At 38.4% G+C, this 13,629-nt stretch overlaps 1 protein-coding gene across 1 annotated transcript in view; it reads left to right on the forward strand.

Moving 5' to 3' along the window:
- LOC117432047 (tetraspanin-18-like) overlaps positions 1 to 13,629 on the forward strand; it is a 41,315-nt gene that overhangs the window by 22,108 nt on the left and 5,578 nt on the right. Inside the window, exons 2-4 of the mRNA XM_059001974.1 lie at positions 3,236 to 3,290; positions 11,320 to 11,414; positions 12,466 to 12,660. Of these exons, the coding sequence (XP_058857957.1) occupies positions 11,352 to 11,414; positions 12,466 to 12,660 (258 nt within the window). The 5' untranslated portion in view covers positions 3,236 to 3,290; positions 11,320 to 11,351. The remainder of the gene's footprint in view (positions 1 to 3,235; positions 3,291 to 11,319; positions 11,415 to 12,465; positions 12,661 to 13,629) is intronic.

Genomic DNA, 13,629 nt, shown 5'->3' on the forward strand with positions numbered 1-13,629 from the left:
CAACACTGCTCTACCATTTCTGTGGGTACTGCAGTCACAGAGGTTTTGAATGACTAGTGGCTAGGGACGCCCTGGAAAGATTATTACATGTCCCGATTTGATCTTGTGCCAATACAAGGTTTTATTGTCCGGTACATGGAAATAATACAGCCTTTAAAGTATGGCATAATTACTAAACTGCTCTTTGAGGAATTTTAATGACACAGTTTGTAGCGACGTGATGCACTGGTGAGATGCAGCTTGATGTATTTTTTTATATTTTTTTATCTAAATTGAATCCTGGCTCCAGACATGAACAACTCCTACTTTTAATACTATTTAACTACTGACAAAAATAGGGACAAACTTTTGGTTGAAATTATGTTTCCTATTCACTGTATTATAATGCCCAAGTCATTATAGCTGAAGTAAGTAAAATTGAGGGACAGTTTTTACCTACTGTATGATTCATAAAACATTGCAATGAAATCTCTTACTGCTGACGTGTGTATGCACAAATAGCTGCTTAAAGGCTTATAATGTACTTGGATATAAGCTAGTGTCTGTGACAGTGCATTTACTCCACATGGCACCAACAGTGTCTGAGTATACAAGCACCCCAACAGCTGAAGATGAACGCAAATATATATTTGCACTACTGTGCAGTTGTCTTCAAGAATACAAGGCATATAATACAAGACCATTCTGTGCCTTGTATAAGTATATTTCAATGTGTATTCCACTCTTCCACTTCTTACACACAAGCACATGTACTTTTCTTGTCTTGGCAGTAGTAAAATAGTATTATTTGACATGTCCTGCCTCATTAAAAGTGAACAGAAATAATTTCTAAAATGGCCCTAGACAATGAGAAAGAAGATGTCATAGATTGCTTGTCAAATATACAGCAGTGACGACCTTTGCAGCAATCTCCAGGGCATTTTTCTTTCTACTTTAATTTGCAGATACATCTGCCCGGGCTCTGGGCTCTCAAGTGGATTGTATTGGTGCTTCATTTTGCTGTGTCGGTTACCTTGGAAACCATGCATTGTTAACCCTTACTAGGATGTCTTACACTGTAAGAGCATTTTTTTTATATAAAAGACCCATGCTTTTCATTAAGGAAAGAGTATACAGCAAGTGCAGAGGTCAGAGGTCCATGAAATAATGGGGAAAAGGAGCTGTGGGTTAAGTTAATGTGCCCAGCTACCTTTTAACCTCTTGAAGCTTTTTCTTTTATATATATATATATATATATATATACAGGAATTTAACCCATTGAGACTTGGATCTTATTCACAAAGGGGTCCTGTCAGCAAACATATACAATAAAACAACACAATATCATGTGTGGTACTGACTTAATCATTTTAGGAGTCATAAGCAAAGAACATTCACCCAAACATGTGCAGATCCTTAATCAGGATCAAAACATTTACAAGAGACCCTAAACAATTTACAGAGATCATTTTTAAAACATTGAAAAGAGAGACTATCAAATGTACTCGTCCTATCAAGGTTAAAAGAGTTAAATGTTTTTTGGGAGCCGATAGACAAAGGACATTTTACCCAAACATGTGCCAACCCTTGTAATGACCAGGTTGGCAGAATCACAGGAACGCAGATTATAGTTGGTATCATACCTATTAACCAGAACAGTTAAATAACAAGGCACCAATCCTTGAAGCTTGGGGTCAGATCCAGCTTAGGTCACATGTGAAATGAGTTTGGTGGTTTCCACTTAGCCCTCTATGGAGCTCAGTTCTGCACAATACTGTGATGCCTCGTTTCCACTGTACAGTCGGCTTAAGAGGAGCGTGGTTGTTTTTCCACTGCAGAGTCCGAGCTATGCAACTTGTGCCAGTGGAAGAGGGGTTTATATATGATCTTAAGTGGCCCCTCTTAGAGCAATACTGTATGGCAGGGCTTCCCAATGCTGGTCCTGGGGACCCCATGTGTCTTCTGGTTTTCATCCCAACTGAGCTCTCAGTTACTTAACTAGACCCTTCATTGAACTGATAATTTGCTTAATTAGACCTTTTTTAATTGTTCTCAGCTCATAACAAGTTGCAGAGTTCTTTATAAAATATTATAGCAAACTGTTTGAGAGCTGAAAGCAAGTAAAAAGGTCTAATCAAGCAAATTATCAGTTCAATTAAGGGTCTAGTTAAGTAATTGAGAGCTCAGTTGGAATGAAAACAAGAAGACACATGGGGTCCCCAGGACCAGGGTTGGAAAGCTCACAGTTATTTCTTCTGAATGCTGCTCGGGTGCTTTCGAGTCGGTCTCCTTTGTAGTATGTGCACCAAAATGAATCACAAGCATTAAAGAAGAAATATTTTTAAAAAGGGCCATAATTATATGGAATGATTTCCGTCGGACAGCAGAGCTGACACACTTAAAATGTGCTTCTGGAAAAGCTGCTATTGTACTGTACTCACTAATTACAGCAAGCCTGTCTTCACAATCTTGCGCAAATCTATATTAATGAGTTTGTTGACAATGCCGTGATACGTTTCAGACAAACAGAATTATGTTTTGTCATCTTGTGAATCAAAGGCACATTGGCGTGTATATAACCTGAGCCAGTCTCCATGGAGTGTAAAGCAATGTGTTCTCTTTCATTGTGTCTTTGTCGTGTTTCCTTGTTTGTTTTGTATTTTCTGTGCAGCATGTGCATGTATATAATACACTGTAGCTTTGAATGCCTACTTTGTTTTCTGATCTATCTTTCCGTGTCCCAAGTCATATCACTGTATATGGAATACATCTAGTTCTGGTGGAGCTGCAGTATGTACTGTATCTGTTTGTCATTTGCAGTTGATTATGCAGTACCAGTGCAATTTAAATTATTCATGGTATCATCTGATTAATTAGGAGAATGTCAAGAATCATAAATGAAAAGAATGTATCTGTTTCAGGTTATAATTCAGGTAGTAAGAGAACCTTATTATTACATTATAACAGTACATACATATTCTAGTTGAAACCGTATTACTTACATATTCTAGTTACTTACAACACGGCTGTGTTATCTACCTTTTAAAATTCCGAAGGTTTATAAATTATAACAAAAACTGTTTTATCTCTGATCATCTTTTGAAATGCAGTAGTTGTATAAATAATTGCTTTTGCAGCATTTTGTTAAAACCTTTTAGAGTGTATGCTGCAATTATAATTTTGATTACCTTTAATTGGGAACTTGATGTCTTTTTTATAACAATTATAAACCTTTTTCTTTCATCTCTGTCTTCAGCTCATGAACAGTAGGAGGCTGTGAAACTCGAGACGAGGAACACAATATTTTGCAGGTAAATTTTCTTTTCTTTATTTTGGTAATTGTGAATGAAAGGTTTACAAGGTACAGTACAGTTTGGCTGAATTACCTACAGCATTCGTAAACCTGCTCAACATGAAACCAGATTGTTTTAACCACTTGTAACACTGGTGTAGACATTCACCAAGACCTTTGTCTATATTGTCAGATCTGCCCATCATTACTGAAACTCACTTGTAATGGGGAGATGCACATTTTACATATTACAGAATACATGTCCAGGATTTTATTTGCATAAAAAATGATCATCCTAAGTAGCACAACCCATCTATACCAAAGCATGTGCTTGTGTCTTTTTTCCAGTCTTTTTTAGTAAAAACATTTCACTATGTCTTACTTTACTGCAGGACATCCTAATTCCTTTCCCTGAAAGCATATGTACCAGTTTTAGATTAAGAAGCAGCTGATCTGGTTCTTGACAGCTCATGTCTTCTGTATTGGACAAGACTTGGGGCTTGATGTTTGTCGTTCTCCATGGAAACTGCAAGCCTGTTAGAATCTTGTTTTAAAGGCTTCAGTCGGGATGGAGGGGCTGAAATGGCAAGAGCTTTTGCAGGACAGACAAGAATTGATCAAAATGAGAGCTAGTCAATATACACAGATTAGTAAAGAGTAGAGTAGAAGGATCAAAGTCACTGGATTAGAACAAACTACTGGGAGGAACCTGTCGGTCTGTATGTCACAAAAGTGGTAAGATATCTACAGTAACAGCCCTATTTGTAATGACATTCATGGCAGGGATGTATGTGAAAATCAAGCTGGATTCAGAGAGAGAACAGAGCCCTTGACTAACTGTACTGATAGTGTCGCCCCCTGACCTCTCTCCCACATGCACAAACAATCCTATCTCTAATCCCTTTCAGGAACTCAACTCCTATTTTGCCAGCTGTCAATCAATCAGTCAATCAATCTTTATTTTATATAGAGCCTTTCATAGTGGACCACCATCACAAAGCGCTTTACAAGATGCAGTAACAACAAGAAAATCCATAATACTTTAAATACAGAGAAATGCATAATGCATGCTATACAGTAAAAAAACAAAACAATGCATAATACATTAAATACAGTGGAAAGTGCATAATACATGAAATAGTACATTAAATACAGTGGAAAGTGCATAATACATGAAATAGTAGCAGCAACACAGCAGCTAATAGCAGATATCAGGCTTAAAGAGCATGGAAAGCAAGAGGGAACAGGTGGGTCTAGAGGGTTGATTTAAAGCGAGCGACGGTGGGAGCATCACGCACCAAAGCTGGGAGAGAGTTCCAAAGAGTTGGAGCCATGAAGCTAAACGATGTGGGTGATGTGATATATGCTGTGTCTCTCTCTCTTCCATCTCTGATAATTTGATGGAACATGTTTTGGTGACTAACAGATGGCCACCATATTGCACACTTTGAAGGAATGTTGATATTAACCTCCCCCCAACTCCCCTGCCAGAAGCCTGTTTACTTTACTTGTTTGTCTTACTGTCCCAGGACAGCTTGCAAAAGGGGAAAGGTCAGATTCTGGCGAACATTGACAGTGGAGTTTAGGTGTATGTATGGTAACTGATTTGAATAAAGTATATTGCCTATTACTGAGTGTGAAATGTGTAATGGTCAGGTTATTTAGTAAACTTGGGAATCAATTAATTTATATATGGGAGTTCATTGACAGAAACGAAACAAGAATACAAAAAAAAAACAATAGCATATTGTTATTCTTAGTCATTCAAGCTGCGTAGCATAAACAGTTTCTGTTTCCAGCAACAACAAAAAAAACTACATATTTGGTTTCAGGTCAAAATTCCGGCTGTAAAACACACTTCTTCTTCATTCTAGGAACCATTTGTATTAAAATGATGGGAAGCTTGTGTCCCAACAGCTAAACCTTTGGGGAATATAAGTAAATTGGAATTTGAACAAGATCCGCTTTCTTTTTAAGTAGTGCAACTGGGGAAGAATGTTGTTAATCAACCAAGTAACCTGGGAATTAGGTATGTATGCAACATAGAAGGAACGATCCACTCATCCTATGGCTGTTCGTCTTGTTAAATGATGACAGACTGAGAAGATGGACAGCGAGTCACAGGTTTGGTTCTTGTAATTTATGGACCTGTGAACCATTTCTGAATAGGGGAGTTCTCAGTTTGATTTGGAGGGGGTGGTGACGCAATGCTATTATTTAATAATTAATAATAAATGCACTGACGCAAATGAGTCGATCTGAAAACGCACACAGAAAGTCTTGTTTGTACAAGCTGTCGCTTGTTGCTAGTCTGGACTTGGACGCTTTCAGGAAAGGTGCTAAGTAGGGCTGCAAATAGCAACATGGAGACAAAGTATATACTCCATGAGTTGCCAGGGAGACTAAAAGCTAAATCAGGATAATCATTCATCTCACTGAGGGCTGCAAGATCTTGGTGGTACGAGAAGAACTCTGGTATAGAATATGAGTCTCCCCTTCAAGGTGTTATTGATAACCTTTGATTTTAAAATGGGGTTTTGATTGTGTTATGTATACAACAAGGTTCCGCTTTCAGAAGAAGTAGAATAATGAGAAGCCAAGACACAAAAAATCATAACGAACTGCTGTATCATGGTAGTTAGCTAATCAGAAGTACTTAACACATCTAGAATCCTTCTTTATAAGCTTAATGTATGGTCAGATGAGTAACTTGCCATTTTATTTGTTTGTTGAACTAATGACTAGAATATGCCCCTTGAGATGTCCTAGGAGATATTTCATTCGGTTAGACTATAAACATAATAAATCAACACATTTAAGCAGAACTCTTACTAGATAAAATGGTTCATTATCAAACTTGCTTGATAGATGTATAATATTGAGCAACACATTTTTCCAGTCTTTCGAGCTCTGTGTCCATTGGTGCAATAAATCTTAAAACCCTAATACTCACTTCTTCTAGACTGGAGGGCCTGTTAATGAACAAATACATGTGTGTGATTGAAAGGTATTGGATGTATTGTGATATGATGGAGCATTGTATTATGTGGTATGTCTGGTACTAGATGTGATGCCCTGCTTTTCCCAGGGGCCCACTTCTAAAGGAGATACTGAACCTCACTGGGTTTAAACCTGGTGAATGCAAAGTCAATATTTATTTAATTTACTCCCTGGGATAGTTCCCTTGAGTTAACCATCTTCTTCGCAAAGATGTCTCGGGGGAGCTGAATAATCAATCATTCTGATAGATCACCAGTTACTGTACAACACAGTATCCGTTTATAGACCAGAACACATGCAATGTTTCTTCAAAAAGAACTCTGAAGTTTAAGTTTAATCAAGTATGCAAGGCTTTTACACTGAAGGGATGTGCCTTGAAATGGATTAGCTTGTGAAGTATTGATTTCTTTACTTTTCCACTTTGATGTATTGAACTATAACTGCAATTTGACCACATGAAAGGAATAGAATTGGTAATGGAAGGCTGGTATTAACAACAAAAACATTTAGTGCTGTAGTAAGTTGATAATACACTACAATAGTTACAAGGATATTTGGGCCATATTTTCAGAGAAATTGCAGTACTGGCCTTTAACTTTTATTTTTTTAAAGATGAAAATTCCACAGTAAAAAAAGAAAACTACTTGAGAGTGCTTAAGAGACCCTCAGTTACATGACTTCAATAGTTGGTACTAGTTTTGTAAAGTCAATAGGTGTTGTTTTTACCCTTTTTAAATAACAGGAGTTCATTAAAGGTAGAATACTTTGAAAATATGGCCCATTGTCTTTTGTGACCACTGTATTGGGTTTTGTATTCCACACAAGTGATTTTTGTAGAAATAAATTGACCAGTGTAAAATCCTTTGGGATATTATTATACTGTCAGTACATCATCCTGCTGTACGTGATTCCTCAAACAGTTTCGCTGTGTGCTTCATCCTGTAAAGGTCAATAGCACGGGTGCTCTCAAAATATTGAGACGATATGTCACAGAGTGATTGGTGTGTAATTAACTGGACATCAATGTCTCTTAAGGGTGCTATTAGTGTTGGAGGTTATGTTTTATTCCAATCTTCTTGTCTGCGTTGTTGACCTTTCTATGACAGTGTGTTTCCATGATTCAGTGCCTATGCTACATGGAGGATCAGAACAAACCCCAGTTTCAATCCCCAGCACAGAAAATGGTTTGTACAGCGCAGGGATTCAATCAAGTTCACAGTGTTGCAACCAAGCAGGTGTTCGATTGGGAAAACCCTATTCCTTAGCAACCCTTCCAGAACGATCTTCAGGGCACAACACATTGTATGAGATATTGCTACCATAGTGGTAGTATTGTACCGATGTGGTCTGCTGAGGGTTCTTCTAGGGTTCTGCATTGGTAATTAATTTTATTTATTTATTTTACTTTTTTGTAAGGTTATATAACATCTATATGAGCTGCTTAATTATTGATGTGTCACAATCTTAAATGTGTTAATTTGGGTTTTGCAGGCTAGAAAGGTTGAGAACTGTCAGCGATGTGCTAGCCACTTTAAGTAGTTTTATCGGTCTTGCTGTGTGTCCTTGTTACCTATCCAGAAAATCAGTTAACCAGACTGCTTACACCACCTGTTAGTCCAGTTACTTCACGCTATATTGCGATTTAATACCAGGCTTCCAGAGGTGAAAGGCAAGAGCGTCAAACCATTGAGCCATCGTCATTAGCAAAAGCCCTGCCAAGCACTATGAATGACCGCTCACTATGAATGACACATGCACATTCTTGGACTTTGTGATAGATTTCTACACCAAACTTCCCACATAGTCCCATGCTATTGACAGAGTTATGGCAGATGTTTCTATTTCTTTGTCCACCCTTGTAGGTTCTTGTCATGCAGGGATAAAGACAGACTGTTATAATGTAGAAAGACAGATAACGAAAGATAAAGGGGCCCTTTGGGGATTTGTAATATATGCTTATCTTCAATTAAAAACTCATAAGCCCTTGTTAAGGATATGTCTGCTGTAATTAAATCACTTCCTAGTTAGGAAAAAAGCAGAAGGGATACAGTATCAGGGATGTCACCTTTCATAATAAGCGAAAGCAGGCTGGCGCAGTGAAGGTCACAAGCAGACTGACGGGATACTGGTGCTGGGGACAAACATGGGGTTTCCATGTTCGATTATTCATTCGAATGACCTATTAAAGAAAGGAGAGTAACATCTGCACAGTAGAATGTGTGTTTTTTCCCCATGCATCATTTATGCATTGGTTACCTTTGCTTGATATCTTTTTGACAGAGCCATTTATTTATGTATTTAACATTTTATGCGCTGGAAAAGCCCTATGAGCTACGATCAGCTCATTTACAAAGGCATCCCAGGAGCAAGTTACATTTACATACAAGCATGCAGTAAACACACAGCTTCACAATGCATGTGTTATTGTGTCACTTCGCATGCAATCACGAGCTGCTTCAAATGATCAAACAACAATCTCTTAAAATGAGACGGGGACACTGTGGATCCAAGTTCTATAGGTAGCTTTAGATAAATTATGTTGTATGAACGAATACAACATAAGACACTGCAAAAGACACTGAAGGTACAAGGCTATAGAGCAGTTCTGTCCTCTATGCTGATTTTCACATAATGGAGCCCTGCCCCTATGCTTGCTCTCTCTCTCCACTTCATTTAATGTGTCATTTTGCTTTAGTGAAACTGCGCGACAGTATGAATGACATTTGAATATTTCCTCAGAAAGGTACACTCTGTCCAAACCTTTTATATATTGAAGTAGACCCAGAGGAAGGGCAAATGTGTCGTTCCCAGACATGTATATTTAATAGAGTAAAAGGAATAAAATATGAATCAAAATTCCTTAGATTGTATTGAGCAGCATGCATACTATATATCTACAGTACATCGTGCAACCTGTTCAACAGACCTGCCTATACAATTGGCTACTAAGACACTTTTATTGGAACCGTTAGGAAATAAAGGATGCCCATCATGAGGAAATCTATTACACAAAGGAGCTGAATCATGTATATGTCACATTACTGACTGTAGAGTATGTAAGACCCAGGGCAGTTGACTGTTTTTATATGGGTTTGAATAGGACATGATAGTGGACACCAGAAAGGTCAGATCATCAGACAGTAACTGCAGCCAGGTAATAAAGAACAGCTTAACATCTACTGATATGTCCTAATGTTTTTAGAAGCAACTGGTTGCTGATAGTGGAAGATGACGGCTGCAGAGGACTGTCACAATCAGTAAGCACAATATGCACACTCTGAATGCAGGAGCAAGCTGCATGAACAGAACACATTACTGAGAGTTACATGGGGTAGTTTTAAGCAACTTCCCTAATCAACTATGCTGGGAGCTGGGTTTCTATATACTGTAACTGTTATCAGAATATAATTGGAAGCTACTCGCCACTGGAGAAATGCGAGTGAGGCCACGACCCTTTTGAAAGAAAGCCTTTGCCTCCCTGTGCTAATGAAAAGCTTCTCCTTCATTAAACTAAATACCCCCCTAATGGGCTGCAGTTACACAAAGTGCACTGTTCAATAGAGATGGCTTTTTATTACACATCAGCCTTTATTGACTTGATTAGAAGAAAGAGCGTTTCACTACAGCAGGAGACTTGGCTGCGGGGGTCTGCCTGCTTGCTGGCTAAACCCTGGTTATACTGTACATGTAAGTACATACTGCTGAGGGCTGTCTGTTACCGGTTAAAATAACCACTGGACCAACCAGTGTAGTTCACATGGCAGCCAAACACAATGCATGCTGCATTTAGAGGAATATTGGAGCTATTTGAAGGAATTACAAAATGTAAATTATACAAAAACCTAATGCATATACAGGCAATTATTTGACCTTTTAAGAGCTGAATTCTTAACCACTGTACAAGAGGTCAGCAGTTATAGAGCTCTTAATCGCCTCTCACCGGCAGAGGTCAGAATCTGTTCTACAGTTGCAACAGGGGCAATGTGTATTTTTTTCCAGAACTGTATGTAGATACAAGTACTGTGTTCTAATTCCTGTGGTATACCGTTATATCTCTTCATGAGAGGATAGCTGTGGTATCTCTTTTTCCCTTCTGTAATTGCCCTGTTATTTTGGTCCTTGGAACTGACTCCCCATTCCCTAGCCCTAAAATCACAGGCTGCTTAATAAGGGCTTTATTAGATCAAGGAAAGCCCAAAAAAACTACAGTTACCATTTTGTGGTGTGCAGTCTTATGTTACTGTAGGCTGGAGTGTGTTGGTGTGTTATGTCTTCTTCAAAGACTTCCATGTCCTTTTTATATTCTGTGAAGAGAGAAAGTCACTCGCAGTGTACACTAACACTTAATTAACCAGTCACCAAAGAGACTGGAAACTGGTGGCTGCTTATTCAAGGGTTACCCTGCCAATCACTGTCTATTACCGTTTTGACTGAATAACAATGTGTCTCCTCAATAAGGTAATGAAGTTCATTTCAAGGTTACTCCATCTTGGCCCCATGCAGTTCTTTCAAACTCTGTCGATTTTTTATTATTTTTTTTTTATTGGATTTAGCCAGCAATATCTTTTTAAATTCAATTCCCAATTCCCACTCCCTTTTAATTAATTCCAACACACCATTGATGAAAATTGCAATTAGCAGTATTCTGTTAAAATTAGCTTCTCACAGTGGCAACGCAATACTTCAGTTAGTCACTAACTGAAGTTTAGTATAAGATTTTTAGTTTACTATATTAAATAATGCCATGTTACAGAGCCTGATACATTTTGCTTTTAAATTAAACTTTAATATAGGATATTATACACGCATGTTACCCTGAGCTTATAAATCACACTTTCAGATGCGTTTCTCTTTATTTTTCGGTACAGTGGAATGAAGACCTTGTTTTCTGTTTGTTTCTTTTCTGAACACCTCGAAGCGCTGTGTGCCTGCATTGTTCTGGTCTCCTTCAGGACACCACTCTAATCAGATGCAAATCTAGAGGAGCTTCTGGCTCATCAGACATTTTAAACAGTCAATGAACTGTGTGTTCCCTGGTGTATTCACAGCAGCTTGCAGGGGCTGACAGACGAGCAAGGCCATGGAGGGGGACTGTCTGAGCTGCGTCAAGTACCTCATGTTCATTTTCAACTTCTTTATCTTTGTAAGTAACTTCCTCGCAATATTACTGTTTTTTTTTGTATATTGTTAAACAATATACCAATAAGAAGCATACAGAATGTTATTACTATTTATTCTAGGTAAACAGGTTTAGGGGACTGCTTTTTAAATGTCTTTAACACCTAATCAATTCTGTGACAAATGTTTCCACTAGTCTTTCTCAATGTCTGCCTTTAATGGCAAGGCCTTTCCATTCCTTTCTCTATCAGTTCTGTGGCTGTCAGCAACCCCTCTCTCAGACAGTCGCCAGCGTCCAGCATCTGATGTCAATCAGGACACAGCACAATCTCCCGGTGCCACTGTGTGAGAGTGACAGCATGCTAATGTGACATTATAACAGTGTATGTTCATGAACTACAGTAGGACAAGGATCTCATTTTTAATGTCAGAACCTCCAGAGCTTTCAAAATCCACTGCACATATAACTCTGGATATTTTGTACTGCTCTGATCAGTTTGTGAAGAATGCAGTGTTGCTAAGCTACTATTGATTACTTGAGACCATCTTCCAGTGATCAGCTTCAAGACGTCTATACAATCGTCTTTTAAATGGCAGCTAAAGCTAAAAACAAACGACTTCTTTTTTTTTTTTTTTTTTGCAACCTCAGTTTGTCTGAGATTATAGAGGGGCCTGTTTTATTGTTAATGTTAAATTAATATTATTAAAACAAGAACTTTGAAAACCACAATAAAAGTCCATAGGAATAAAAAGGCAAGTTTTTGGAGTTCAGCTAAATATGGATACCTACATGAGAAATTTAATCAATCCTCTGTGATTTTTTTTTTTTATTGGTCCTAAACTAATGTAAAATTAATTGAAAACCCTCATAAGTGAAGTAGCAAATCCAAATACAATTTTGAGACAAGTTAATCAGAAACTTCAGTAGTCAGGATAATGTGGCATGTGGCTCTCCATCTAGGTTAACGCATCTGAAGTTATATCCCAGCACTTAGGAAGCAGCCACAGTATGTTAGGTCAGCAGTGATCCTGTTATCTAGCTCTCCACTGACCTCTAGTGGTTGTGTGTTTTGCAGCTGGGGGGCTCCTTCCTGCTGGGAGTGGGGATCTGGGTGCTGGTGGATCCCGCAGGGTTCCAGGAGATTGTGGCAGCCAATCCTCTCCTCTTCACCGGGGCTTACATCATCCTGGCCATGGGAGCCATGCTGTTCCTGCTGGGTTTCCTGGGCTGCTGTGGGGCCATCCGCGAGAACAAGTGTCTGCTGCTGTTTGTGAGTGTAACCCTTTAACATTGTGATGCCTGCAGTGTAGCCCTCTGTGTCTAATACTGCTCAGTCCCTATAAAAACTCTTGCAAGCCATCCTGAATCTGTACAAAAGGCAGTTCTCTCTTTTTATTTCACAATTTGATAATTCACTAATTCTGTTAGACCATGCTGACAGTACATCGTACAGGTATTCTCCTTTCCTGTATAACAGCCCTTTACTATTTCACTTTTTTCAATATTTCACATATGTTTATGTTAAGGTACATATTAGGGATGACACGTGTGCATCAAATGCTTCTTTGTATAATATTCATGCTGATCATGTGATCAAGCTTATTGTATAAAAGTCTTTGCACATGACATAATGCAATAAGCAGTGTGGAGTACTGGTTAGGGCTCTGGACTCTTGACCGTAGGGTCGTGGGTTCAATCCCAGGTGGGGGACACTGCTGCTGTACCCTTGAGCAAGGTACTTTACCTAGATTGCTCCAGTAAAAACCCAACTGTATAAATGGGTAATTGTATGTAGAAAAATAATGTGATATTGTATAAGGTGATATCTTGTAACAATTGTAAGTCACCCTGGATAAAGGCATCTGCTAATAAATAAATAATAATAATAAGGGTAACACATTGTTTTTAGTACTGAAAGGGATCTTCTTTCAAGGGCTAAAGACTTACTAACTGACTCCAGTGCATTTTTTTTCTAAGTGGGTGGAAAGGTTCTTAATGTTTCCAAACCCCTCAGTCCTGTTTTGATAATGTTTTCTCTGCACGCTGTTTCCACTGCCACATCTGTCTTGCCTCCATGCTTTAATATGTCCATTCATTTATTTGTCATTTGGCCAGCATTCAGAGTGCTGCAACTGAAGAGTCTGTGTACTGAAATATAATATCTATTTGTGGACATGGATGTATGAAAGTGTGCAGCATCTCATAAACCATGTCATTTCAAACGTATACACATTTTCCA

Source organism: Acipenser ruthenus, chromosome 27 (genome assembly GCF_902713425.1).
Source record: "Acipenser ruthenus chromosome 27, fAciRut3.2 maternal haplotype, whole genome shotgun sequence".
Classification (NCBI taxonomy): Eukaryota; Metazoa; Chordata; class Actinopteri; order Acipenseriformes; family Acipenseridae; genus Acipenser; species Acipenser ruthenus.